The sequence below is a fragment of the Echinops telfairi genome, unplaced genomic scaffold (genome assembly GCF_000313985.2).
Source record: "Echinops telfairi isolate 266 unplaced genomic scaffold, ASM31398v2 ScPeMD7_655;HRSCAF=1070, whole genome shotgun sequence".
In the NCBI taxonomy this organism is placed as follows: domain Eukaryota; kingdom Metazoa; phylum Chordata; class Mammalia; order Afrosoricida; family Tenrecidae; genus Echinops; species Echinops telfairi.
In genome coordinates, this window is record NW_022104553.1 from 34,559,808 (window position 1) to 34,586,562 (window position 26,755).

Below are 26,755 nucleotides of genomic sequence, written 5' to 3' on the forward strand. Positions count from 1 at the left end.
CTTTATCTCTTTGGTTCTTCATTTTCACCTTTTTAAGGGAATTAAAGTGAATTTTTCTAAGTAAATCTTAGATTTACTTGAATCTACATTTTATAAGTTTTATATCATGGATTTAAAAAAAACCTTTATTTTTTAAGATACTTTAATCTGAAACAAATGACCTTATTTGAAGATGGCTTATTCTTTTTGATTTTTATAAAATGAAAGCCATCTTATTGCCAAAGCATTTGTTTTCCACTCTGTGAATAGAAGAGTTTTTGGATGTTTTCTTGTGTTTGCTGTAGTATCACCATACCTGTTTCCTGTTGTTGAACATTGGTGGTTTCCTTACACACAGTAGTACATTAGACTCAACTTGGTTATCTGTGTAACCCAGGGCTTACATTTCATTTCCTGGAAGTATGAACATTAACAAACATTTTACTCAGAACTTTTTAGATGATAGTAGTGCGATCTCTCTCCACCTCTAAGAAAAACCTCACTGCTGTCAAGTCATTTAGCAAAGGAAAGGCAAAACGAATCAATCCCCTTGTTAAGGTCCATAGCCCTTATTACAGTCTCACCCTCCAAGGATGCCATGCACCTTATTTACAGTATTAGCAAGTTATCCAATCCCTTTGGCGAACTACAGCACCTCACATTGACAGACTATACTAGAAAGACCATACTGTAATTGACAACACTGCAGGCACTGACCCTCTCATACCTAAAGGATTAACTTTCTCTTCCCAATCATTTTAACTGTAAGCACACTCATAAACCTTGAAAGCCAACCCCATTTTAGATACCCACTTTGAAATTGTCAGTCCCTAACACACCAGTACTCTGAAGAGCCAAGTATTTCCTAATTATCTTTATAAATAAATATATTAAATTATCAGCAATTTGGTGTTATCTCTCTAGAGAACCCTGTCTAACACACCAAGATCCCTACACATTGGCTCTCTAATTTCTAGTTCTAGAAAAGGTTTTTTCTAATGAGCCCGGACTTTTCCTGTTTTCAAGTATCCAATGACAAACCACTTGCTCAAACTCAAATGTTCAAAAAGCTAGTCTTGCCTAGACCTGCTCTGCCTCCAGAATTAGATATTTAACTGCCGTATTGGTTACATATGCGCATTCAATAGATTGTAACATGACAGATAATATTGGGAAGGATGGGGATTCCAGAACACGTAGTTGTGCACATCTACTAAAAGTCAGTCATTTGAACAGAACAAGGGGACACTTTATGATTTAAAATCAGGAAAGATAAGCTTAAGGGTTAGATCTTTTCACCATATTCGTGCTGAGAAAATTCAAGAAACGACTATATGAAGAATATGGTAGGGTTGCAGAAAGAGCCATTAGCAGCCTACAATATGCAAATGTCAAAATCTTGTTTATGGAAAGCAAAAAGGACTTCAAACACTGATGATGACCAAAAGCCATAATCTTCAGTACAGAATACAAAGAAAACAAAAACTCTCACAACTGGACCAAAAGCAACATCATGGTAAATGGAAGAAATAATTGAAGTCAAGGATTCCGTTTTATTGGATTCAAAATAACCCACAGAGGCATCAGTCTAGAAACCAAATACTATATTGTAGATCTGGGCTAATCTGTGGCAAAGCACCTCTTTAAAGTGCTAAAAAGCAAAAATTCACTTTAAGGACTAAGGTTTGCCAGGATCCAAATCATGGTATTTTTTAATTGGCTCATATGCATGTGTTGATGAATAAGAAGACTGAAGAGGAATGAAAATTTTGAAATATGTTGATGAGAATATTAAATATACCACGAACTGCCAGAATAACAAACAAATCTGCCTTTGATGAATTGCTGACCAAATGCTCCTTAGAAACATGGATTGTGAGACCTAGTCTAACATACTGTAGACATGTAATAAGGAGAGACCAGTTCCTAGAGACAGGCATTGTGCTGGATGAAGTAGAGCAGTGGTTCTCAACCTGTGCGTTGTGACCCCTTTGGGAGTCAAACAACCTTTCACAGAGGTCACTTGATTCATAACAGTAGCAAAATTACAGTTATGAAGTAGCAACAAAACTAATTTTATGGTTGGGGGGGCCACCACCACATGAGGAACTATTAAAGGGTCGTGACATTCGGAAGGTTGAGAACCACTGAAGTAGAGGGGCAGAGACAGTGGCTGCACCAATGTAATCAAACATAGCAACAATGGTGCAGATGGCACAGGACTGGGCAGTTTCATTCTGTTGTACACAAGGCTACTATGTGTGTTAGGCCAGATTAACTAGACAAATTTATCGACACTGATAATATGTGTAAGAAAGAGCTTTATATCAAGAAAACATCCCAGCCCAATCCAAATCAAGTCCCTAAGTTCAATACTAGTCCATAAATCCCTCTCAGACTCACACAACTATAGGCAATGATGGAGAATGCAGGAAGATTACAGGCCAGTGGCTGCAGAGTCACAATGGCGGCGGTACCCTCACAAGGCTCTGGCAGGTCTTAGCTGCCTGGCTCACCAACAAGAAGGTGAAGTGAGAAAGTTCCAGGCTCCTCCTTGTGAGAAGGCCATTCCCACCAAGAGGTATTGTCAGGTCACCCTTTCACTCCACCCTTTCACTTCTATATCAAGTTGACATGGCCTTATGTAACTACCACACTACAAGTAAACACAACAATAAACAATGATCTCTTAGGAAGTAAGGACAAAGACCAAATGCTCTAGGAGATACATTTTTTTACCCTCTAATGCAAATTCTTAGAGGTTTGGAAGAGAATGTTTTGGCCTGCCAACCCTGATGGACAGTTTACTCAGAAGTAACCTGCTCATGGCAGCAATGTTGGTGAGGTTTTAGTCTAGATCTGAGAAGTAACTGCAGCAAACAACTCTTCCAACCACAAGGCCTAGGTGAGCATATTAGTAACACATCTGAGGAAAAATTAAACCTCATCTGCTCCATTGATACTTAGCTTTGGAAAAGCTATTTGCTAGGCACCAAGTTGTATAACTAGCTCACCAGTTGTATAATAGGAAGCAGGTTGAATTTGGCTTACAGGTTTGTGTTAGACAGGGTTCTCTAGAGAGATAAAACCAAATTGCTGATAATTTAATATATTTATTTATAAAGATAATTAGATATATAACAAGGAATGAACTGTTAAATCATATTCAGTTAAATATATAATACAAGAAAGAAACAGTTAAATTATAAAGCACTACAAATGGCTCAATTCAACTCACTGCGTGAGAGAGATATGAGAGACTAGCAGTCCTTCCAGTCCAGTCTGCTGCCAGATCTTCCCTATTTATAGAGAGAGCTAGACTATGTCAGCACAGCAGCCAATCAGAAGGCAGGTCACCAACTGCCAGTCCCCAGCTTCAGCGATGTCTTAAAGGGACCTCAACTGGTGCCCAACACGACCGCTCATTTCACTTGGAAGCCCGCTGGAGACTGGGCTCGCGGCAGACAGGTTGCGCCTGCGCACTCGGCGCGGCCGGCGCTCCCGGCGTGCCCCGCGGCCCCCTGGGCCTCTGGGACGCGTCCGCTGGCCGCCAGGCCGCGGCGCCCGGGTTCCGCCGCCGCCACGTGACTACCAGGCCGCCCAGGTGAGCGCCGCTGGCGGCCCGCGGGGCCGGCGTCGGGGGGAGGGCGGCTGCAGGGCGGCAGGCGTGGGAGCTGCGCGCCGCGGGCCGGAGGACGGGGTGTGACCACGCCCGTGTGCTGGTGGGCGTGCCCGCGCCGGAGTGTCCGAGTGCGATGCCTATGGGCGTGAGTCCCGGGCTGGTGCGGGGCGGCGGCGGCGCGCGTGCCGAAGTCCACGCAGCCTTGTGGGTGAGCCCTGGGGTCCTGGGCCGTGGGATGTCCACCTCTGACCTCGGCATCACGGCAGCCAGGCTTTCTGTCCTCTCGCCACCGGGCGTCCGGCTGCGGAGAGGACAGGACCCCAGAGTTGACTGAGGGAAGACTCCTTCCTTAGGTCAGTGGTTCTCAACCTCCCTCATGCCGCCACCCTTTCATTCAGCCCCTCGCGGGGGTGACCCCCCAGCCATCAAATTCGTTTCGTTGCTACGTCATCACTGTCATTTTGCTGCTGAAAGGGTCGTTCTACCCCCACCCCATGTGAAAGGGCCTCGACCCACAGGTTGAGAACCGCTACCTTAAGACGATAGAATCCTGAAAATGCCTCTGCTGGGTGGCTTCTGAAAGGACTCCCAGTTTCCTCAGGGTGTTTATTTGCCTGTGGTGATTGGTGGGGGCAGTTGTGGTTGTGGGTTGAGTCCTGATTTCAACCAAGCTAGACCGGGATCCCAGAAAGGTCTCCAACTCCTAGCGATTCTACAGAACAGAGTACAACTGCCCCCCACAGGGCTCCCATGGCTGTTCATCTTTAGGCAGAGAAGCAAACTGCCGCATCTTTCTCTTGCCTAGTGACTGGTGGGTTCAAACCGCCTACCTTTTCATTAGCAAGCCAATCCCTTAACCACTGAACCGCCGGGACTCTTTCATCTTGCCCATTCCTGCCGAATTCTAAGAAAATGCCCCCGAGGAGAGTTATACTCCGGAGCAATCCTGAGGATAAAGTTCATGTGTAGAACATCTGTATTTGCCTCATGGAAGTTTTCAATAAATGTGGGTCAGTGTCTGATAGCACAGGGACATGAGTCCAGTCCTTTAAAGTAGATTGTACCACAGAAGAAAATGACCAGTGACATCCCGGAGGAAAACCACGGGAGTGATTCTGATGAGAAATACGGTGGTAATCCCAGAGCCTCCGTACATTTTCCTAGCTGGGTGGTCAGCCAGACTACTGATTTACATGAAATTTAGGAAAGGGGGAGCAGTCTCCTAAAGGCGCAACCAGCAAAGAATAACTGGCCATGCTCATAAAGGAAAGGATCCTTCCTAATAAATCAGGCACATATTAGAAGGCTATGAGAAAAAACATTGGCAGTACAGGATCCAAAGCAAGGGCATGTGCACATGCACCCTTGGGCACTCGCAGTAAGAGCCTGCAACCCTCCACGACACCCGTGCTTGAGCACTTCCACTAAGACTCCACCAGTATACACAACCACACCCTGCAAGTGGCTGTGGGAGGAGACCAGGCAGGGAGGGTGGGCATAAAAGCAAAGACAGCCTCAAACCACTCCCTTGGGTTCCTCTTGTACTCATCTTTTCCTTCTGGAGGGGCACCTCTCCCCCCTTTTTCGGTTCTACCATCTTTTCTTTCCTAGTCTCTCCACGTGTCTCCATGTGTCCTGGAGATGGCGTTTCTCGCCCACTTTCACTTCCGCCACCCCTCTCCAGGTGGCTAGCCATGCTGTCCGCAGAGAGCCCATGTTTGTGTGCGAATGTGCTATCAAAAGCTTTACTTTCTCTCAAACGTTGACTTTGACTTGCGATCGTGTTTCAGCCGTGTGCATTCTTTCTGCATAGAGAAACAAGAGCCGAGGAAAACCACCCCAAACCAAGCACTACCATCATAATGATTCTACAGTGGTAAGGGCTTCCAGGCTTTTCTACTTATGTCGGGTGAGTCCAAACAGAGCTGTGAGGCTTTGAAAGAGGGGTTTCTTTGATCTATGTGGTCCCATAGTAGCTAACGGGTGCTAGGAGAAGGGATTACTCCTTCAACTCGCTCTCGTTGTATGTGTGTCTAGTGTCAAAGTCAGGAGAGGAAAAGGTTTGCATTAACTAAAGTAATGTTGGGAGTTCTGAGGGCCTGTCTTTGTACCTTGGTGGCGCAGTGTGTGAAGTATTAGGCTGCTAATCAAAAGGTTGGTCATTCTTGTTCTTGGTGCCTAAGAAGAAAGGCCTGGCAATCTACTTCCAAAAATAAGCCACTGCAAACCAAACCATGTTGAGTGCAGATCTACCCTGACTCTCATGGCGTCACCAGTGCGTTGGCATCAACAGCAACTGGATTCCGTCTAATGTACTGTAACAGAATTGTTAGTTGAGAAGTCTGTGTCAACAGAGACAGGGATTCCAAGCAGGAGGAGTAGAATGTTGAGGCATGATTGGAAGTATTTGACAGCAGAGGTTGTTCCAGGCCACATTTTCAATGTATGTGGTCCTGTGTTAGATAGTATAGTCAAAAATATTAGGAATTACAATAAAATTACCAGGATTCTAATTCTAAACTTATCACGTAGTAACTGGGTGAGCTTGAATGAATGATTTTATCGCGTGGTATCATAGTACCATCTTTTAAATGAGGATAATGAGAGAATCTATAAGGTTTCTTCTTCATTGCGATCATGGTGAGATTTTGTCTCACATACTTTGTGACAGGCTATCAGGAGAGATCAGTCACTGAAAAAGAACATCATGTTTGGAAGGTCCTCATGAGATTGTTTGACACAGTGGCTGCAACAATGGACTTAAACGTAACAGTTGGTGAGACTGGCACAGGACCTGGCAATGTTTAATTCTGTTATACATAAAGTGGCTTTCAGCCCATTCAGTGGTGCCTAACATCAGGCTCCTGTGAATCCATGAGTGGACAGGTATAAAACCTGCAGATAATGCTTGATGCATAAGTGCTGCTATTATGTGTGAGGCCATGGTTTTCCCAGCCACCCAGATTAAAACATTAATAGGATTTTGCCAGATTTATTTAATCTTTGCCAGATTTACGTAATAATTTACACTTCCAGAGTCCTGGCGATGCAGTGGTTAAAGTGGTTGACTGGAGAAAGGTTGGCCACCAGCTTAAAGCCATCAGCTGCTCAGTGTGAGAAAGATCGTTTGCTCCTGCAAGGTTGCACTTTGAAAACCCTCTGAGGCAGCTTTGCTTTGTCCTGTACGGCTGCTATGAGTCGGAGTCCACTTGATGAGTGGGTGGCTTTGTTTGTTAAAGCCTTGTAGAGCTCATCACTTCCTTTTTCTCTCCTCAGTTGTGCCTTTTGTGGATGCTGTGCTTCTCCAGGCAAATTAACCCTAAGGAAAACCAACCAGTTCTTGAATTTCTATACCATGGCCCTTGTAAGTTACTGGTTCATTTTCCTACTGGAAATACTATTATGTTTAGGTTCTGTCAGTATTCCTTTATTCAGAAAACTTCCTATCAGCCACGTCACATCTAGTGGGGGGCTAAATATTCCAATGTCTATCTGATGTGCCCGTTTTTTCTAGTCATTGCTCCTGTGTACTCATTCCTCTGCCAAGAGCAATAGAGGAACAGAAATGAAATCCTTTGAGGTAGAAATTTGATCCATTCTTAAGACTTGATGAGAGAGTGGATCCGTTTGACCACTCATAGGGAAGCTCTGAACTCTTCCAGCTTGGAGTCTTCAACTCTGAGATAGGACTTGGTGGTGGTCTCCGCCTCAGTGCATGATGAGACCACTTGCTTTGAGAGGTTAGGACTGGGTAGGGATGTGCTTGCATACAAAAGGAGCTGAGCTCTCTGCTGGCTCAGCCCCAGAATGGCACACCATTAAAATATTTCACTTGTAGTTGAGCAGGATGTCCTATTCTACCAGGGCATCTGAGCCATTTGGATCAGGTAAGATCAACCAGACACATAAGTCATAGATTATTGAAGATTCTCAGAATTGAGGAGGGCCTTAGGGATTTTGTCTCACTGAAATATTTAAGTCTAGGAGATTTTTTTGTTTGTTTTATTAATGAGTTTGTAATAAAAAGGAAAACTACATGTGAACTCTGACTCAACTTTAATCGTCTTTGGATCCTTTTCTGAGGGAAACTTAACTTCAAAATTTGTTCCGTAAGGGAGAAGTGGGGAAAACTCACTTATTGAGAATTGATGAGTCAAACATACAGCACCGAGAGGACTAGACAGCTTGTATGCAATATTTCTTTTTAAAATATTTTACTGGGGGCTCGTACAACTTTTATCACAATCCATACATCCATCCATTGTGTCAAGCACATTTTTAACATTTGTTGCCATCATCATTCTCAGAACATTTTCTTTCTACTGGTATCAGCTTCTCTTTTTTTCACCCTCCCTCCCCATCCCTCCCCCCTCACGAACCCTTGATAATTTGTAAATTATTATTACTTTGTCATGTTTTACCCTGTCTGATGTCTCCCTTCATCCACTTTTCTGTTGTCCATCCCCCAGGGAGGGGTTTATTATATACAGTATTTCATCTAATTGGAAAACTGATTATTTTTTTCTATCTCAGACATGTTTGTACACTGGAGGCATCCTTCCAGAGTCTGCAGGTGGTGTACACATAGGCCTTCTGCTCAGACACACGGATTTCCTAAGTCACTGTGCTATAGGCTGCCAGCCAAGCCTGTGTGTGTGCCAATGATCCTTTTCCTTCCTGCATCGTCTCCTCATCTTTTACATTTTAAAACAGGTTTTCTCTAATTTCAGTTTCATGACATGGGTTTATCATTTCAGGGGTCAGTGATGTTCAGTGATGTCTCCATAGTTTTCTCTCAGGAAGAATGGGAATATCTGGACGTGGACCAGAAAGACTTGTACAGAGATGTGATGTTGGAGAACTATAGCAACGTGGTTTCCTTGGGTAAGGTCCTGTGAAATAGCAACATTTTTGTTGTATGAGGCTGGTTCTCCAGAGAACCCAAACTAGTGAGATTTATATGTGTATACAAAGAATGAAATACATTTCAAGATGTGGCTCACCTTGTTCCAAAAGCAGGTAAATTGAGTCTAGTTCAAGTCTATGAGTCACATGCTAGCTGGAGCCTTTTCTTGACTCATGTAGCTGTCCGGGCTAATAAACCTGGAAGTAGGAAGGTCACAGGTTGATGGACGCAGAGGTGGAGGAATACAAGTTCAGCAAGCCAGGCTTGTGACTTCAGAGTCAAATGAATTCAAGGTTCCCAGGCAATATGGTAGACCACTGAGAGTTCCCAGTCTGTAGACAGTGTGCAAGCTGCTGGTTCAGATCCAAAGAACAGATCTGTGTGAGACAGATGCAGGATACAGGCTAGCAAGAAGGGCCAAGCCTTCCTTCCCACAGAGTGCTTAAATAGGAGTTGGCCACAGTCCCATGGAAACTTCCTTTCAATTGCCTTTCATCTTAATGGTCTCACAACTGCTTGGCTGCAGATTCCATCGTGGAGTTGATTGATTCTATTTTGTTAGTTCACATCAAAGGGGAAGCTTCAACTGCCAAACTGCTGAGCCTCCTGGCCCAGCCAAGTTGACATAAAACCTAACTGTTACTCTCTAAAAAGCCTAGCCACATTTCTACGTCCTCTTCTCAAAGAAATGGTTCTGTCTTTAATGGCTTTCAAGCTTTCTTTAATAATGAAAAGGCTAAATTTGAAAGCTGAGTGATTTTTGACCTAACCATTATAAAAATTAAAACAGGCTTTACTTTTTGTTTGAGCTCGTAATTTTTATAGATATTTGGTTATTTGTATATATGTAAGGAAAATAGGTAGACTTGTGTTCTTGATTTTTCTCTATTCCAAGAGCATGTGTAGTGTATGTAATGGTAAGTTCAAACAAGATTTATTTATAATTCAAGAGAGCATATTTCTATTTTTAAATAAGTATATTCACTTTTACCTACTTTTGTGATCAAAAGGTACAAGCTCCAGAACTTTTCATTTAATATCATTGTAATTATCATAAGAAATAGCAGAACATGTCTTCAAAAACCAAAAAAAAAATGTCCCTGCCATCGAGTCAATTCAAACTCTTAGCGACCCGGTAGGAGAGAGTTAGGACTACTCCATAGGGTTTCTGAGATTGTAAATCTTGATAGAAATGAATGGCCTCATCTTTCAGTATGGCAGAGCTGATGGATTTCAAAATTACAGCCCTTTCAGTGAGCAGCCCAATGTTTAACCTACTGCGCCACTGGGGCTCCTGTAAATGCCTTAGGCAGCTTATTTTCCTCAACAGATAACAATATCAATAATAGTTATTAATATATACTGTTCTACTACAGGCCCTGTTCTGAAGTATGGGTTCTTTTTGTAGTTAAAGCTCAAACTGTTATTTCTTCAAAGTGTGGCTTAATGGCAGATAGCGATTTATTTCTTTATTTTTAAAATACTTATATTGGGGCTCTTGCATCTCTTCTCACAGTGCATGCATTCCTCCAGTGTGCCAAGCACATTTGCACATAAGCTGCCATCATCATTTTCAAAGCATTCTCTTCCCACTTGAGCCCCTGATATCAGCTCCCCATTTCTTACCCTCTCTCCCCCTGTTCTGAGTTTTTAGTTTTCCCAACAACCATATAAAGTAGATATTACTGCTATCCCATTTTGATGGGATAATGAAGCATAAAAGCAACTTGTCCAAGGCCACACAACTGGCATGTGGCAGAGGTAAGAACAAGCCATCTGTTCTCAGTCACAACGCTTGATTCCCAAGGATACTTGTGTGAATACGAATTAAAGTAAAACCTCTTTCCTGCTATCTTTATATGATGTGACTTAGTGTGAATGTTTTTTTATCCATCATGCCCTTCTTTGTTCTAAAGGTTTAGTCTGTAGTTTATTACAAATCTGACCTCGACCGAATCAAAGTCATTTTTCCCGTAATTGTTATTTCTACATCATCTTCCATTTCTTTCCATGGAAGCGGGATGTTTCATTTCTAAACCAGATGTGATTTCCTTACTGGAGCAAGGGAGAGAGCCCTGGGAGAGAGCGAGGCAAGGAAGAGGACGATGCCTCGGTGAGTGAAGGCATGTGGGCAAGGGGAAACCAGCCCCACGGGAAATACACCAGCTACCTGGGATGGGACATAGCCTTGGGATGTTACTTCTTGGCTGGAATACTAAAATAATTTCTCCATCTTTTTACCACTTTTTCGTCTTTTCTGTTTTTCTCCTCTCTGAAGGAAGTGGGTTTTGGGGGTTGCTCTCTTTGTTCCCTATTGACAACCATTCAACTTGATTTAGTGACTTTCTTCTTTTGCATTTACCTGAGAGTATATTCATTCTTCTGTTTATTCAGCAGGCATCTCCTAAGCGCCCTCTCTGAGCCAGTCTCTATGCTAGGCCTTATCAATCAAAGGTTGAACAAAACCAACGGAGTCTCTGTTACCATGGAGTTTATGTTGTAGAAAAGGAAGCACACTAACTGTAAATAAATAGAAAGTAGATTGTCTCCTAGTTTAAAAGTTCCGTGAAGAAAGTTAAGTAGCTAGAAGGATAGAGAACTATGTGGAATAAAACCTTTTTGTTCAAATGGAAATAAAATATCTTCTGCTTCTCATACCAATTAAAGGAAGGAATTCTATTCCAGTGTACTGGGCTTCCTCTCACGCTCAGCACCTGGAGCTAGGCCGACCTCAGCAGATGGAAAGATACAGCCCCTCCGACTGCCAGGGCTGCACAAAACTGTAAATGCCATCCTCATGGTGGTGGTGGTGGTGGTGGTGGTGGGGCATGGCACTCTCACTTCTGACATGCTGAGTAGAAATTCATGGGTTCCACTACCCGCCAGGATGCCAGTCCCCCCAGGATGCCAGTCGCAGGCTCCTCCTAGCACCTCCACTGTTCTCTCAGGTTCAGTAATTTCTAGAACACTGCACGGAACGCAGGAAATACACTGTACTGTGATTACAGTTTCATTATAGCAAATAGGATATAAATGAAGTTTACCAATGTGGAGGTGTCCATGTCCCCAGAAGGAACATGGTCCCCTCCCACAGATATCCGTTATTTAGCTTTTGGGATGCGGGGTCTCATTACATGGGCCTGGTCGAGCTCGGCTGATAACGTATATGGTGAGTTTCCCTGCTATAGCCTGCTCCAACCTGAATCACGTCATGAGTGTAATCTGTCGGATGTGGAGCCCTCGTAGATGACAAAACTACCCCAGTCACTGGGTAAATTTCAGGGTTATAGAGGCTATCTCATAGGAATGAAGGATTACCACCAAATTCTCCTGGTAAAGCTCATTGTAAACCCCACAGTTAGAGAAGGTTTTAGAAAGAATGTTATTTAACTTGTTTCGTAAAACTTTAAATAGATGAAAGATTATACAGAAGGATACACTTCACTTTGTGTAAAACCTTTAATCAGCAACTAAAGTTTTATGTGGGTTACTCCAGAAGATACTTTCTTGGATCATAAACTGTTGGTGCCGTATTTGCTGTTTTCTATCTCTGTATCTACTTTCTCACTAGGGCGAAACATGGATGTTTGGGGTTAGCTTCTACTTCAGAGGTATTTTCTTCTCTATTTTTAAACGTTTGTTAAAGTTTTCATTATATATATATGTGTGTGTGTGTGTATATATATATATATATATATATATATATAAAAATATAAATTGTTTATACAGAGACCTACATTATCGTTTTGCTTATTACTATTTATTCAGATCTGGCTAAGGCCATCAATTTGGGGTTAACAGTTCTGGTTTTGTCACCATGGGCTGTTTCTGTACCCATACTGTGAGATAGCCGCTAGTGGATTTCTTTCTAAAGAATAAAGAAAAAAACAGGCTTTAAAAATGTTCGTTTTTTATGCTTGTCAATTATGTGCTATTGGTGGTTGTTGTTAATGTTCTAGCAAGGCAGTTCTGCCTCTTAGCAACCCAGTGTACAACTGAAGACAACACTCCCAGGTCTTGCACTGTACTCACATCATTGTCATACTTGAGCCCATTGTGGTTTTTTGACTTTTTGTTTTTGCTTTTTTTAAAATCATTTTATTGGGGGGCTCGAGCTCATTGTTGTAGTCATGTTATTGTCAGTCCATCTATGTGAATAGCTTCATTATTTTCACTTACCCTTTACCTAAGCATAGCATAAACTAGAAACTGGCTCCTCCTGATCTTATGTCCAAAGTGCGTGAGGTGATGTCTCAGCATCCTTGTTGAAAGGAGCATTCTGGCTGTGCTTCCTCCAGTACAGATTGTTTCTTCTTCTGGCAGGCCGTCGTGCATTCAGGAGTCTTTGCCAGCAACATAATATAAATGCATCAAGTATTATTTTTTCTTGTTTACTGTCTAGTTTTCCCATGCGCTAAAGACCATTAAAATGCCATAAATCCATTAAAAAGACCATAGTTTGGGTCAGGCACAGTTTCCTCCTCAAAGGGACGGCTTCACTTTTTAGCACTTCACTTTTTGACATCTTCCCTTTTTAACAGGTTCTTTGCAGCACATTTCTTTAATGCAATATGTCTTTTGACTTCTTAAGGTTTTCATGAGCATCAATTATAGATCCAGTAAAATTAAATCCTTAGCAACTTCAAGATCCCCTTTATCGTGATGTTGCTTATTGGTCCAGCTTTGAGGATTTTTTGTTTTCTTTAAATTGAGGTGTATAGAAAACAAACACCCCCACAACTGGACCAGTGGACAACATCATGATAAATACAGAAAAACGGAAATTGTCAACGATTTGATTTTACTTGGATCCATAATCAAGATCCATGGAAGCATCAGCCAGGAAGTCAGACAGCATGCTGCATTGGGTAGATCTGCTGTAAAAGGCGCTAAGAGCAATACTACTTTGAAAGGACTAAGCACACCTGGCCCAGGTCATTATGTTTTTCCCTTGTCTCTTACTCATGTGAAATCTCCACACAATGAATTAGGGGGGGTTGAAGGAATTGATGCATTAGAATTATGGAATTGGTGAAGAATATTGAATGTACCATGAACTGTCAGAAGAACAAACAAATCTGTTTTGGAAGAAGTACAGCCAGAATGTCTGTTAGAAGTAAGAATACTGAGCTAAGCTTCGTGCTTCGTGCTGCATGCTTTGGATGTGCTCCAGTACCTGAAAAAGGCCATGCTTGTAGAGGGTCAGCAAAAGAGAGGAAGAGCCGCAGTAACGCAGCGGCTGCAACAGTGGGTGCACACGTAGCAACAATTGTGAGGGCCGTGTAGGACCAGGGAGGGTTTCATCCTGGTCTGCAGTGGATGGCTATGAATCCAAGCCTCCTGGATGGCACTTACAAATAACAAAATATCTTATTAAGTGTATGTGAAGTATATTGACTTGTAATTCGATTTGACATCACACTGCCTTGCCAAATTCTCCAATGGTTCATATTACTTTCGAGTTTGTCAATTATGTAGCCATTTAGCTGTAAGTAGTTTTACTTCCTTTCTTATTCTTTTACCTCTGACTTTTCTATTTAGTCAATAACTTAAATGCTTGGTTAAATTGTAGTGTTGATGGTGGGCAAGTGTCTTTGATTGAGGTAATAAAAATGTTATCTGGGGGAAGTAATTGTTGCAGGTTTTATTGAGCTGTGTTGTAAAAATCCGTAACAGTCTTGACATTTGTTTAGTTGTAGATAAGGTGATGTGGTGTTTTCTTTTTTGTTCTTTTAATATGATAAATTGGAGCAATTTGTCATTCTTGAGATGAACAATCCTGAGTCTTCCAATGTGGTGTGTTGTTGTTGTTGTTGTTGGGTGCCATCAACTTGGTTCTGACTCATCGTGACCCTGTGTCAACAGAAGGAAGCACTGCCCGATCTTTCTCCATCCTTGTTATATTTGAACCCATTTTGTTAGTACTGATCCGTGAATTGAGTGGGTTTCCAATTGCGCTATAGAACTGTATCTGTTTAAACCTTTATCTCTTTTGTGGTTAATTTTGGTAAATTATATTTTCCTTAAAATTACCTATTTCAGCATATTTTAAAAATTTGTTGACAGTAATGTTTAAAGCTATATATGCTTTATTCTGCCATTTCTTATCTATTTCTTGCTGTTTACATTATGTTGACAATTTTAATCAATTTTTTTTATTTTTTTAAAGGGATCAATTCTTGCTTTATACCTTTTCCTTATTTATTTATTTTAAAATTCATTTTATTGGGGCACTTTACAACTCATAACATTTCATACAACAATTGTATCAAGCATATTTCTACATATGTTGTCATCATCATTTCCAAAACCTTTTCTTCTTGAGCCCTTGGTATCAGCTCCTTGTTTTCCCCTCACCACAACCCTCCTATCACCTTTTTCTTTTTTTTTAGTCAAATTTTTCTTTTATATGTTTTTTCCTCCTCATGCTTCCTAATTCTGTGGGATTCTTAATTCATATTTATATTTCATTTTATTGCTATAGTTACTTAAGTCTTTGGATTTTCTTCCAAGTATTATATTTCAGAGGTAATTGTGTATTTTTATTACCATTGTTTTCTTAATAAACACATTTACTGTTTTGGATGTCATGTTTTTATCGACCTAATAGTTATTTAACATATAGTTTTAAATTTTCAGTTGGATATAATTTTTCTGATTTTGTTGTTAATAAAATATTATGAAAATATTTTTATGCAGACCATATTTTGATAATTAAAAACTTCATTTTAAAAAATCATTTTACTGGGGGCTCATACAACTCTTATCACAATCCATACATCCATCCATTGTGTCAAGCACATTTGTACATTTGTTGCCATCATAATTCTCAAAACATTTTCTTTCTACTTCAGCCCTTGGTATCAGCTCTCATTTTCTCCCCTCCCTCCCCTTCCCTCCCCTTCTTCCCTCATGAACCCTTGATAATTTGTAAATTAATATTTTTTCATGTTTTACCCTGTCCGATGTCTCCCTTTACCCACTTTTCTGTTGTTCGTCCCCCAGGGAGGGGGTTATATATAGATCAGTGTGATCAGTCCATTCCCCCACCCCCACATTCCCCTTCCCCCACTGGTATCTCTCCCCTCATTATTGGTCCTGATGGGTTTATCTCTCCTGGATTCCCTGTGTTTCCAGCTCTGATCTGTACCAGTATACATCCTCTGCTACATTTAGCATTTAGTCTATTCTTCTGTTTAGTTTGCTTTCCTCTGGTCCACGTTCAACATGTTTGTTTTGTCAACAAGTCCTTCACACTCACCCCGTGTTCTTTGTCCCCGTTTGTGATGGACAAACCTGTATCTTTTTTGCTAAAAGTGTTGTAAATACTTCAATTTGGCTTAAACATATTTCTTTGTCTGAAAAATCATTGATATGTATTTCTAGAAAATAGAAAAGTGGTATTGCTTATGAAGGAATGGAAGGCAGAAGACCTTCCACAAAGGAAGAAAACCAGTAGAACATTTATAAAATAGATGAGTTATATCATAATTTTAAGGGTAGATAAGTAGGACTCTCAATATATCAGTGATAAGATGGCCAAGAAAAGTAATCAGTGCTTACATAAAGCAAGGAATGGGCAATGCAGGGAGCACTGCATAGATAACAAACATAAGCAATGTGAGGAAGTATAGGAACAGAAAATCGCCTTTTTTATTCCCATATTTAGTGAGTGTGTTAGTTCAAGTTAACTAGAGAAACAAATTCATAGGCACTCATATGTGTATAAGAAAAAACTTTTATATAAAAGAGCAATTGTATATTGAGAAAAAAGTCCAGCCTAGTCCAGGTCAAGTCCATAAGTGCAATATTAGCCCATGTGCTCAATTCTAGTCCATAAATTCCTCTTCAGATGCATGTAGCACATGCAATGGTGCCAAAGCAGGAATATCACAAGCCAGTGGATAGGAAATCTTGTGGATCCAGTGGTAGTGGAAGCATCTCAACACTGGCACAGGTCTCCACATGTCTCCACCTCTCTGAGTGTCTCGGCAGCAGGAAAGATAAGGCAGAGAAAGTGTGTCCTACCTCCAGGGAGGAAGACCGGAGTTCCCAGAATTCTCAGGAGAAGGCCATGCCCACAAGGTGGGGTCAGTCAGGCTGTGGCCTGATGACAGGCTATACTCCACCTCTTCGCTCAAGTTGACAGGAGATTATTTAACTGCCACAGTGAGTTAGCTGAAGTGAAAAAAGAGGGTATTTATTAAATCATTGTAAGAAGGTGTGAGAGATTATAGGCAGAGATATATTTGGAACCAGTTTCTAAGTGGGAATTAAATGAATAAAACCTCTTATGTATTACTGGTTTAACAAAGTAAAGTAGGAGCTATTTCTGTACTTGGAGTCTTAGGGTCAAGATAATAAGCAGTTGGGCAAATGAGAAAATAATTTCAAAATTCAGAAATGTTTTAATTTCAAATATGTTGGTCTGGGTTGACTAGAGAAACAAATCTAGTGACATTCATGTGTGTCAGAAAGAGCTTGATATAAAGGAGTAATTGCATATCAAGAAAACATCCCAGCCTAATGCAAATCAAGTCGATAAGTCTGATACTAGTTGTGTTAGTCTGGGTAGACTAGAGAAACAAATTCATAGAAACTCATGTGTATAAGAGTTTTACATAAAGACTAATTATACATTAAGAAAGCATCCCAACCCAGTCCAGTCCAAGCCCATAAATCCGATATTAGCCCATATGTCCGATACCAATCTATAAAGTCCTCTTCAGACACACGAAACATGCAATGACGCTGAATGCATGATGATCACAGGCAAGTGGGTAGAAAGTCTGTGGATCCAGTGGTGGTGTAAGCATCTCAGCACTGGTAGAAGTCCATGTGGCTTCTTTTCTTCAGGGATGTCTTGCGGGGAGTCAGCCTTGTCCATAGAGTCTCCAAGGGAGTGGGTGGAGAGAGAAAATGTCTCCCACCTCCAAGGAGGAAAATACAGGAGTTCCCAGAATTCTTAGGGGAAGGCCATGCCCACACAGAGGCTTCATTGGCTGTGATCCGATTGACAGGCTAGCATCACCCCTTCACTCTTAATCCTATCAAGTCCCAAATTGACACCAGATTATGTAACTACCACACTAGTCCATAAATCCCTCTTCAGACTCACAGCTACATGCAGTGATGGAAAATACGGGAAGATCACAGGCCAATGGGTGTAGAGTCTTGTGGACCCAATGACAGTGGAAGCATCACAAGGCTCTGGCAGGTCTCAACAGCCAGGGCTCTCCAACAGGAAGGTGGAGGCAGAGAGCAGCACACCTTCAGAGAGGCGTTTATCTTGGTAGCACCTCCAAATGAGGTCATCAAGCTGCGACCTGATCCACAGGCTAAACTCCACCCCTTCGCTTCATCTCTTCAGGTTGACACAAAATTACATAACAACCACAACAGAGAACAGAGAAAAACAACATAGATTTAGATATTGTCAATAGGGTCAGGCTTAAATGAAATTACTTCAAGGATGCAAAGTCAGCCATGTGAGCCCAGTCCGTGTCTGTAGGCAATAGAGAAGTCTAAAAAGTTCTAAGAAATGGTAATAAGTTGGAATATGCTCTCAGATCCAAAAGGAGGTCCTTCTAGTCAGCAGTAAAGGGAACAGTGGTTTGAGATAATGTCTTAAAGTAAACTTGTTGAACTTGGTGTGTTTTTTCATCCAAGAATAAAGTAAGGTGACCAGATTTTAACATTGGTAAAGCGGGACACCATTGATAAAACTCATATCCTGGTGAAATAGCCACGTGGCAGCCGAAAACTATATACCCTAGCTTGTCGTGCATTCTTTCCAAAAATTGGGACTTCTTAAAAACGGTGCAGGACGCGGGAAAAATTGTTAAAAATCAGGACTGTCCCGCCAAAAGCGGGACGTCTGCTCACCTTAGAATAAAGTGATATTATCAAAAAGATTTAGGTAGTGTTTCACAGCCTTTGATCTCCATCAGAATAATTGTATTGAGAGTGAAATATAGGACTTCCCAGGACTATAGAATCTGATCCAGGTGGTCTGAATGTTATCTAAACATCAGTCATTGTTAATAAACTTCATACATTTCAATTTTGGGAATCATTTTGATTTAACTTATTTCCAATGTCATTATCTTAAATGAACTGTTATCATTCCCATGTTTGTTTTAAATTGCATAACAGTATTTTGTGTTTTAATTGGATATTAATTACCTTTTATATCATAGAAATTTTATTTTCAGAACAGTAAAAAATTAAAAACAGTATATGTTTATTCTCTTGTGTTCTTTCAGATTGGGAGACCAGGTGTGAGACCAAGAAGTTATTTTCAGAAAATGATATTTATGAAATAAATTTGTCACAGTGGAAGATAATGGAAAGAATCAAAAACCATGGCCTTGAAGGCCTTGTTTTTAAAAAGAATTGGGAATATAAAAGCAAATTTAAAGGACAAGAGGAACCTCAAGAAGAATCTTTCAATCAAGTGAAAATTACATCTGAAAAAGTTTCCTCTTACCAGAAACGCAAATCTCTTATTCCACAACAGAGCATTAATTTTGTGGAGAAACCCTATGAATGCCAGGAATGTGGGAAGGCCTTTAGAGTACGTCAACAACTTACTTTCCATCACAGAATTCATACTGGTGAGAAACCCTATGAATGTAAGGAATGTGGGATGGTCTTTAGGCAGACTGCACACCTTACTCGACATCAGAGACTTCATTCTGGTGAAAAACTCTATAAATGTAAAGAATGTGGAGAATCTTTCATATGTGGCCCAGACCTTAGAGCACATCAGAAAAATCATATTGGTGAGAAACCCTTTGGATGTAAAGAATGTGGAAAGGCCTTTAAAGTACGAGGACAACTTACCCTCCATCAGAGGATTCATACGGGTGAGAAACCCTATGTATGTAAGGAATGTGGGAAAGCCTTTAGACAATATGCACACCTTACTCGACACCAGAAACTTAATATTGCTGACAAACTTTATGAATGTAAAGAATGTGGGGAAGCCTTTTTGTGTGGTTCAGGCCTTAGAGCACATCATAAAATTCATACTGGTGAGAAACCCTATGAATGTAAGGAATGTGGGAAGGCCTTCAGAGTCCGACAGCAGCTAACTCTTCATCAAAGAATTCACACTGGTGAAAAACCTTACGAATGTAAGGAATGTGGAAAGACCTTTAGCCGTGGTTATCATCTTATTCTTCATCACAGAATTCACACTGGTGAAAAACCTTATGAATGTAAGGAATGCTGGAAGGCCTTTAGTCGTTACTCTCAACTTATTTCACATCAGAGTATTCATATTGGTGTTAAACCCTATGATTGTAAAGAATGTGGGAAGGCCTTTAGACTACTCTCGCAACTTACTCAACATCAGAGTATTCATATTGGTGAGAAACCCTATAAATGTAAGGAATGTGGGAAAGCCTTTAGATTAAGACAGAAACTTACTTTACACCAGAGCATTCATACTGGTGAGAAACCCTTTGAATGTAAAGAATGTAGGAAGGCCTTTAGACTTAATTCATCCCTTATTCAGCATCTGAGAATTCATTCTGGTGAGAAACCTTATGAATGTAAGGAATGTAAAAAGGCCTTTAGACAACATTCGCATCTTACCCATCATCTGAAAATTCATAATGTAAAATTATAAGATTTCTTAATCTTGTTTTTTAGAACATTCTGTGAATGTAGAATCTCTTTTTGCTTCATATGTACAAGTGATTTATCATAAAAGACCGTGCAAAATAATGTATTCCACTATCTCTCAACATAATATATTTTAGCACATTGATTTCTTTTCAATTTTTTATTGTGATTGAATGAAATTAAACAATTTTCACATTTTTTTGTGTGACATTGATTACAATCCCTACAATATAACAGTACTCTTTATATTTGTTTGCCCCAGTATTTACCACTTCTCTTGCCCAACTGTCTTATTCTTTCATGCCTTCTAAGCTTCATCTGTGGCCAGATTCTGCCCTTTTGCTATTATTGTTCTAAGGAGTATGTACCTCCCGAGTGTTAGTGTTTTTCTTATAGTTCTATTGTTTGGCTGACATTTGAGCCACTGAAGTAAGTTCAGTTCCAGACTTAAAAGTGTGTCTTTAGGGTTAGTACATTCATTCTCTTTTTAAAAAATATATTATTGAGGGTTCATACAACTCATCACAATCCCTACATCCATTCATTGTGTCAAGCACATTTGTACATTTGGTGCTGTCATTTTCAAAACATTTTCTATTTGAGCCCTTGGTATCAGCTTCTCATTTTTTCCCTTCCCACCCCTGCCCTCCCTCCTTCCTGAACCCTTGATAATTTATAAATTACTATTATTTCATGTCTTACACTGACCGATGCCTCTAATTCTAGTAATATAACAATTGTGGAAAAATCTCTATTACTTTCCTACTTGTGTTATATAAAGATAAGCTTAAAAATATTGCTGTAAAATAATAGAAATCTTTATTAAAATGTGAAGCTATTGTTTCTTGACATATCATCCATCAAAGTCTATACCATTCTGAAGGCGATGTTTCTATCTCTCTAACTCAGAGGTTCTCAACCTTCCTAATGCCACGACCCTTTAATACAATTCCTCATGTTGTGGTGACCCCCCAACCATAAAGTTATTTTCATTGCTACTTCATAACTGTAATTTTGCTACTGTTATGAATCAGGCGACCCCTCTGAAAGGGTCATTCGCTGTTGTAATCCTTTCCCAAACAATTATGGTATATGATTTATACCATATCAAAATGGCAGTCTTGGCACCCTTTTAACTTTGATTTTGTGGGAAAAGATGAAGCTAGAGGGCAACAGCAGAACTGTAGTGTAGATAGGATAAGGTTTCCCAAAGAAATGATCATAGGGCAGCCCTTGTTACCCTTCAAGAATAAGCAAGTACAGGATTGTGATGGGAATATTTCCTTGGCATTTTTGGGGGGTCTTTTCTTAACCAATAAACTTTTTAAATTTTGTAACCCCCTGAAACAATCTCCATAACTTCTGAGCTGTCTTTGCCTTGAATTTAACTGGTCCAGGAGATTCTTTTGGAAGCCACTTTTTTATCGAAACTTAAAAAAAAATTATTTTTAAGACATCCAAACAAGAATCCCTCATACTGCCCTTGAATCAATCCCAACTCATAGTAATCCTGTTGGGTAGGGTAGAACTGCCCTGTGGGTTTCCAGGACTAAGAGGAGGAGAAAGCTGCATCTCTCTCCTGCAGAGCAGCTGGTGGTTTTGAACTGTGGGCCTGTGGTTAGCAGCCTAACACATACTCTACTATACTACCAGCTCCTTCCAATAATAATAAGCTGTTTATTCTAAGATGACTTGTCTACAGCCATCCAGTAATTACAGAGACGTTTAAACACATTTGGAATAAATTTAGGAATTTATGAACAATACTTTTTTGATGTATCCTCATAGTAAGACACAACTAGTCTGCATTGTAATGTTTTTATTTGCAAAATATTGATATACTGTGACCGACTAAAGTTGACCACACATCCTTTGATATTCATATCCTTTTGAGGATATGAACCACATCTACTTCCCTTGAATCCGGGCTAATCCTGTGACTGCTCTGACAAGCAAAATACAATAGAAGTACTGTTTTGCCAGTTTGGGGACCTAGGTTTACTGAGAGATTTTGTATTCTCTCTGGAAACACTCGTGCCTTGACCTGTCATATTTAAAACTGACTCCCCTGCTTAAGAGTTTACATGAAGAGGTTCTGAGAGCGCACAGGCATCCTATTGAGCTAAGATGGCTCCACAAAGACCAAACCTGAAATAATTTTGAATCCTTGAAATCAGCCACTAGTTGAATGCCAAAGGACCTCAATTGATGACATAGAAAACAGAAGACTTGCATAAATTCTTGACCTACAAAGTTATAATAGTTGTATTATGCCATTAAATCTTATATTGTGGAAAACTAACACTGAGGGAAATAGGACTGGGACTCATGCCCTGACAGGTAAGGAGGGAATCTGGAAAGCCGGTGTTCTACGGTAGGAAAACTGCCACTCTGGTAGTTGGAGATATAGTCCAAGTACATTTTCCTGCGGTAATTTATCATTTCCACAGTTTTTCCCTTTAAAGCTGTGGTGCCTTAAAGTAAGCACGTGGTTGATTCTATCTCCCTACAGAAGCAGAAGCTCCTATTTGCTCTATTTCTTTCTGCCGCGGCATCCAGCCCCTCTCATACCTTCCTCCAATAGCAGATAGACATAGGGGGACTTTATCACCCAAGCCTGGATTTAAAATGTTTGCCATAAGCCTGAGATTTTGGCTTAGCTATATTAATTTGGTAATTAAATTTGCCTTGACAGCTTTCAATGTGTAGAAAATAGCCATGTAGCCCCTGTGGCTCTTTTGAATGTAATATATAAAACAAAAGGAATTGTGGGAAACATTTCTCCCAAGTTATCTCCCCCAAATATATTCCAAACTTAGCTGCTTGCTATATATGGTAAATGACTACACTTGGAGGTCAACGAAAAGTAGGTCAAGGTTATTCTCCCTAAGGGTTATATCAGCCATCTAAAATAATCAGACTGTATAGTCTGTCCTGCCCTAAGTAGGGCCCACTCCCTTCTGATAAGTATAGTAGACTATTCCCTTGTAGGAGAACCCAAGGAGGTCAAACCCACTCAAGGGTGACCAAGGTTAGACCACCATCATGAATCTAGGGTCCTCCCATCTTGTCACATGTATACCTTTAGACCCTTCCCTTCCTATCGTGTGTACAACCCTAACTCATCCCCTTCCTGTTACACTTATGCCCATTGTTTATCCCCCTCCTATTGCTTGTATTGCCTATTGTACAACCCCTTCATGTGACATATGTCTACCTGTAATTAGAAGACATGCACACCCCCAGATATATAAGCCTAGGTTAGCAATAAATCTTGCTCTCTCCTGCTCTCTCTTCTTCCATTTCCATGTGGACCACCAAGCGGGCTGAGGTGAGCATGCTACCATGAAGTGTGTCTGACTTCTTTATTTTACTCTCTCCTCTCATTACTCTGACTTTACTGTAATATTTATATATCTTAACTGTACAATTGTGCTTACTGAACCCATGATTAGTTGTGGGGGGCTGGCTTCCCCCACATATTATTATCAATCTTTTGAGAATTCATATTCTTTTGGGCATAATGGCTTAAAAATACCCTTTTCCATCCTTTACTGAAGTTCAAATGTTTTCATTAAAATAGAAATTCTTCATTAAAATACACTAAAAAGCTACATTAAAATTAATGCAGGGAAGAAAACCTATTTATTGTGATTGGAGATTTTGCGGGTGCAAATGTTAAATAATTACAGTTGTTGTTAGGTGCCATCAAGTTGGTTTTAGCTCATAGCAGTGGCTCTAAGAAAACAAACACTGCCCAGGGCTGAGTCATGCTCAGCAATTGTTCTCATATTGGAGCTCAGCAATGCAGCCACTGGGTCAGTCTAGTCGAAGGTCGTTTTTGCTGCCCCTCTACCAAGCACGATGTCCTCCAGGGAGCGGTCTCTTCTGACAACATGTCCAAAGTATGTGAAAGGAGCATCCTTGCTGTACCTTTTCCAAGATAGTTTTTCCTCTCAGCAGTCCATAGTTCTCTGTCTATTATTTGTGAGCAGCATAATTCAAATGTGTATGTTCTTCTTCGGAGTTCCTTATTTAGTGTCCAACTTTCACATGGATATGAAGCTGTGGAAAATACCATTTCACGGGTCAGCGTACCTTAGCCCTCAAAGTAATATCCTTGCTTTTCAACACTTCAAAGGGGTCTTAAGCAACAGATTTACCCAATGTAATGCTTGTTTGGTCTCTTGACTGCTGCTTCCATGAGCATTTTTCATAGATCCAAATAAGACTAAATCCTTGCAACTTCGATCTTCATTTGCCGTGATGTTACCTATTAGTCCAGTTGTGATGATTTTGGTTTCCTTTACATTGAATTGTAATCCATACTGAAGGCTGCAATCTTTGATCTTCATCAGCAAGTGAGTGCTTCAAGTCCTTGCTTTCAGTAAGCAAGGTTATATCATCTGCATCTTGCAGGTTGTTAATAAGCCTTCCTCCAGTCCTAATGCTGCATTCTTCTTTATATAAACCAGTTTCTCTATTTGTTCCGCATACATATTAAATAAATATGGTGAGATACTTATAATAATTAGAGTGTGAAGCAATTTTCTCATAAAATAAATAATCTACAATCTATTAGGTTTGCTGCAAAGATAAACAGGCCAGGCCAGAGAGAAGGAGAAGGAGACGTTTATTCTGCACTCTCAGGTAAGATTCACCGGTCCGAGAGTGGGGGCCATTGAAGTCCTACCTATCTGTGGTGAAAAACAGGTTTTTAAGCTGGTCAGCAGGGTAAACAAGGGAGGGAGCAGGAACTGCAGCTGCAGGGGCTTAAGGCGTCTCCATCTGTGAAATTCCGTGGTAGGGTGGTGTCTTGATCATTCCACCTGATACCGAGGAGATGGCTGATTGTCCTGCAGCCCCTTTGAAGCTAACCATTTCGGTCGAATAAGGGCAGGTCAGGCTGTTCCGAGTGTTCCCAACCTGTGCCTGGCACAACATTCTGGCCTTTTTGGTGACAATGGGGCAACACTAGTCTGGCTGCTTCCTGCTGGACTGAGGCAGCGAGGGATTAAAGGCTAGAGTGCACTGGGTCAGGTTCAGTAGGCAGGGGCCTGTAAGGGTGTAAAAGAAGCTGGTTAAAAAAAAGAGAATGAGGACCTGATGCCAGGGGGCTTCAGTGGAGAGCAGATGTTTTGAGAATGACGAGGGCAATGAATGTACAAATGTGCTTGACACAATTGATGTATGTATGGATTGTGATAAGAGTCATATGAGCCCCTAATAAAACGATTTAAAAAAAAAAAAAGCTGGTTGACAGTTATGTTGGTCATGTCCCTTACCCTATTCTGAAGAAATTTGAAAAAAATGAGGCTGTTTATAACAAGAAACATAACTGCAAATGGCCCAATTAAAGGAAGGACCCAGGTTAAAAGGGGGTTTTGGAACCAAGAGAATAGTGAGGTGTTGTTTCCCCGGAGGTTTTTAAGATCTTCAGCCAATTTGGTGAGGGACTCTATGTTTTGTTTTACCAGCCCTGATTCATGAACATAATAGCACTCTTCACTTAGGAACAGGCAGGTGCTGCCCTTTTCTGCAGGTAGGAAATCTAAGGCCCTTCAGTTCTGGAGGGCTACCTTCGCTAGGGAAGTGACCTGTTGCTGTAGAGAGACTAGAGAGACAGGGGGATTCCATAGCCAGCTAGAGCTTCTCCTCAGCTTGGATCATGCTGTGACCTAAAGGCCCACCTGGGAAACCTGATGCTGTGACTGAAGAGGCTAAGCTAAGGAGGCAGCCCTTTTTTGGCGGGAGACTGTGGCTAGGCTCAGCAACCATGCAAGTTCATTCTCTCCGAAGAGAATGAGCTGGGGAACTATGGTGGTAGGGAAACATGGGCTGGGGTAAGAGGAATTAAGGTATTTGTTGAGGGTGCCATTACACCAAAAATAGGTCCCCATGGGGGCATACACTGTGGATGGCACAGTGGTGTTGGAAACACACTGGGACTCCGGTGATAGGCTGGATGTGGTGGTCTGAAAACAAGCAACCAAAAGGAACAGATTGGTTAGGCTTCTCCAGTTCCCATAGAGGGATGTTAGGGAGTGGATGTGCACAATCCATCTCTGGGCAGGAGGTTAGAGTGGAAAAATTTGTTGGGACCACAGCCAACAGAGGCCGGTTCACAGAGGCACATAAAATGGGGAAGGTTTCCTAAAGAAGAGGTTGCATTTTAAAAAGATATAGTATGTTGAATTATTTGTAACCATGATGTGGGTGCTACTCGGTGGGGGGCCTGGGGAATCTGGCGTTGCAGTGTTTGCTCAGCCTCCAGAATATCTGTTGACACTTGAACCAGGGTGTCAGCTGACAGGACATATTCCCGGCTTATGCTAAAGGAACGCTTTGCGTAAGAGGAGCCCATCGTGGTAGCATAATAAAACTTCCCTTCCACCCCTGACACCCATCTCTGATCCTGTGGGCCCATGGTGATGAAGGTAGCATTGTAATTAGAGCTAGAACCAGAGCAGGAAAACCGAATGTGCTTTGAGGAGTCAGTTACCCATCCCAGTATTTCCACATGGTGGGTTGAACAAGACCAGTAGGGGCACCCACCATATTCAAGCCCAGCTTTTGCAGCACGACTTAGTCTGATCAAAAAGGAAACATACCACGGT

The 26,755-nt window shown here is 41.0% G+C and overlaps 1 protein-coding gene across 6 annotated transcripts; it reads left to right on the plus strand.

Annotated features, from left to right (window-relative positions):
• Positions 1 to 3,538: 3,538 nt before the first annotated feature.
• Positions 3,539 to 20,336, plus strand: ZFP82 (ZFP82 zinc finger protein). Of its 6 annotated transcripts, none has more exons than XM_045292882.1 (6): positions 3,539 to 3,583; positions 5,415 to 5,477; positions 6,878 to 6,965; positions 8,359 to 8,485; positions 10,525 to 10,620; positions 18,773 to 20,336. In XM_045292882.1, the coding sequence occupies exons 2-6, from the start codon at positions 5,464 to 5,466 to the stop codon at positions 20,140 to 20,142; spliced, it is 1,695 nt and encodes a 564-aa protein (XP_045148817.1). In that variant the 5' UTR covers positions 3,539 to 3,583; positions 5,415 to 5,463; the 3' UTR covers positions 20,143 to 20,336. The 6 variants fall into 6 exon arrangements, with proteins under 6 accessions (XP_045148817.1, XP_045148820.1, XP_045148821.1 ...); XM_045292885.1 differs by having other exon boundaries at positions 3,552 to 3,583; positions 5,415 to 5,510; XM_045292886.1 differs by lacking the exon at positions 5,415 to 5,477 and having other exon boundaries at positions 3,563 to 3,583.
• Positions 20,337 to 26,755: the final 6,419 nt, after the last annotated feature.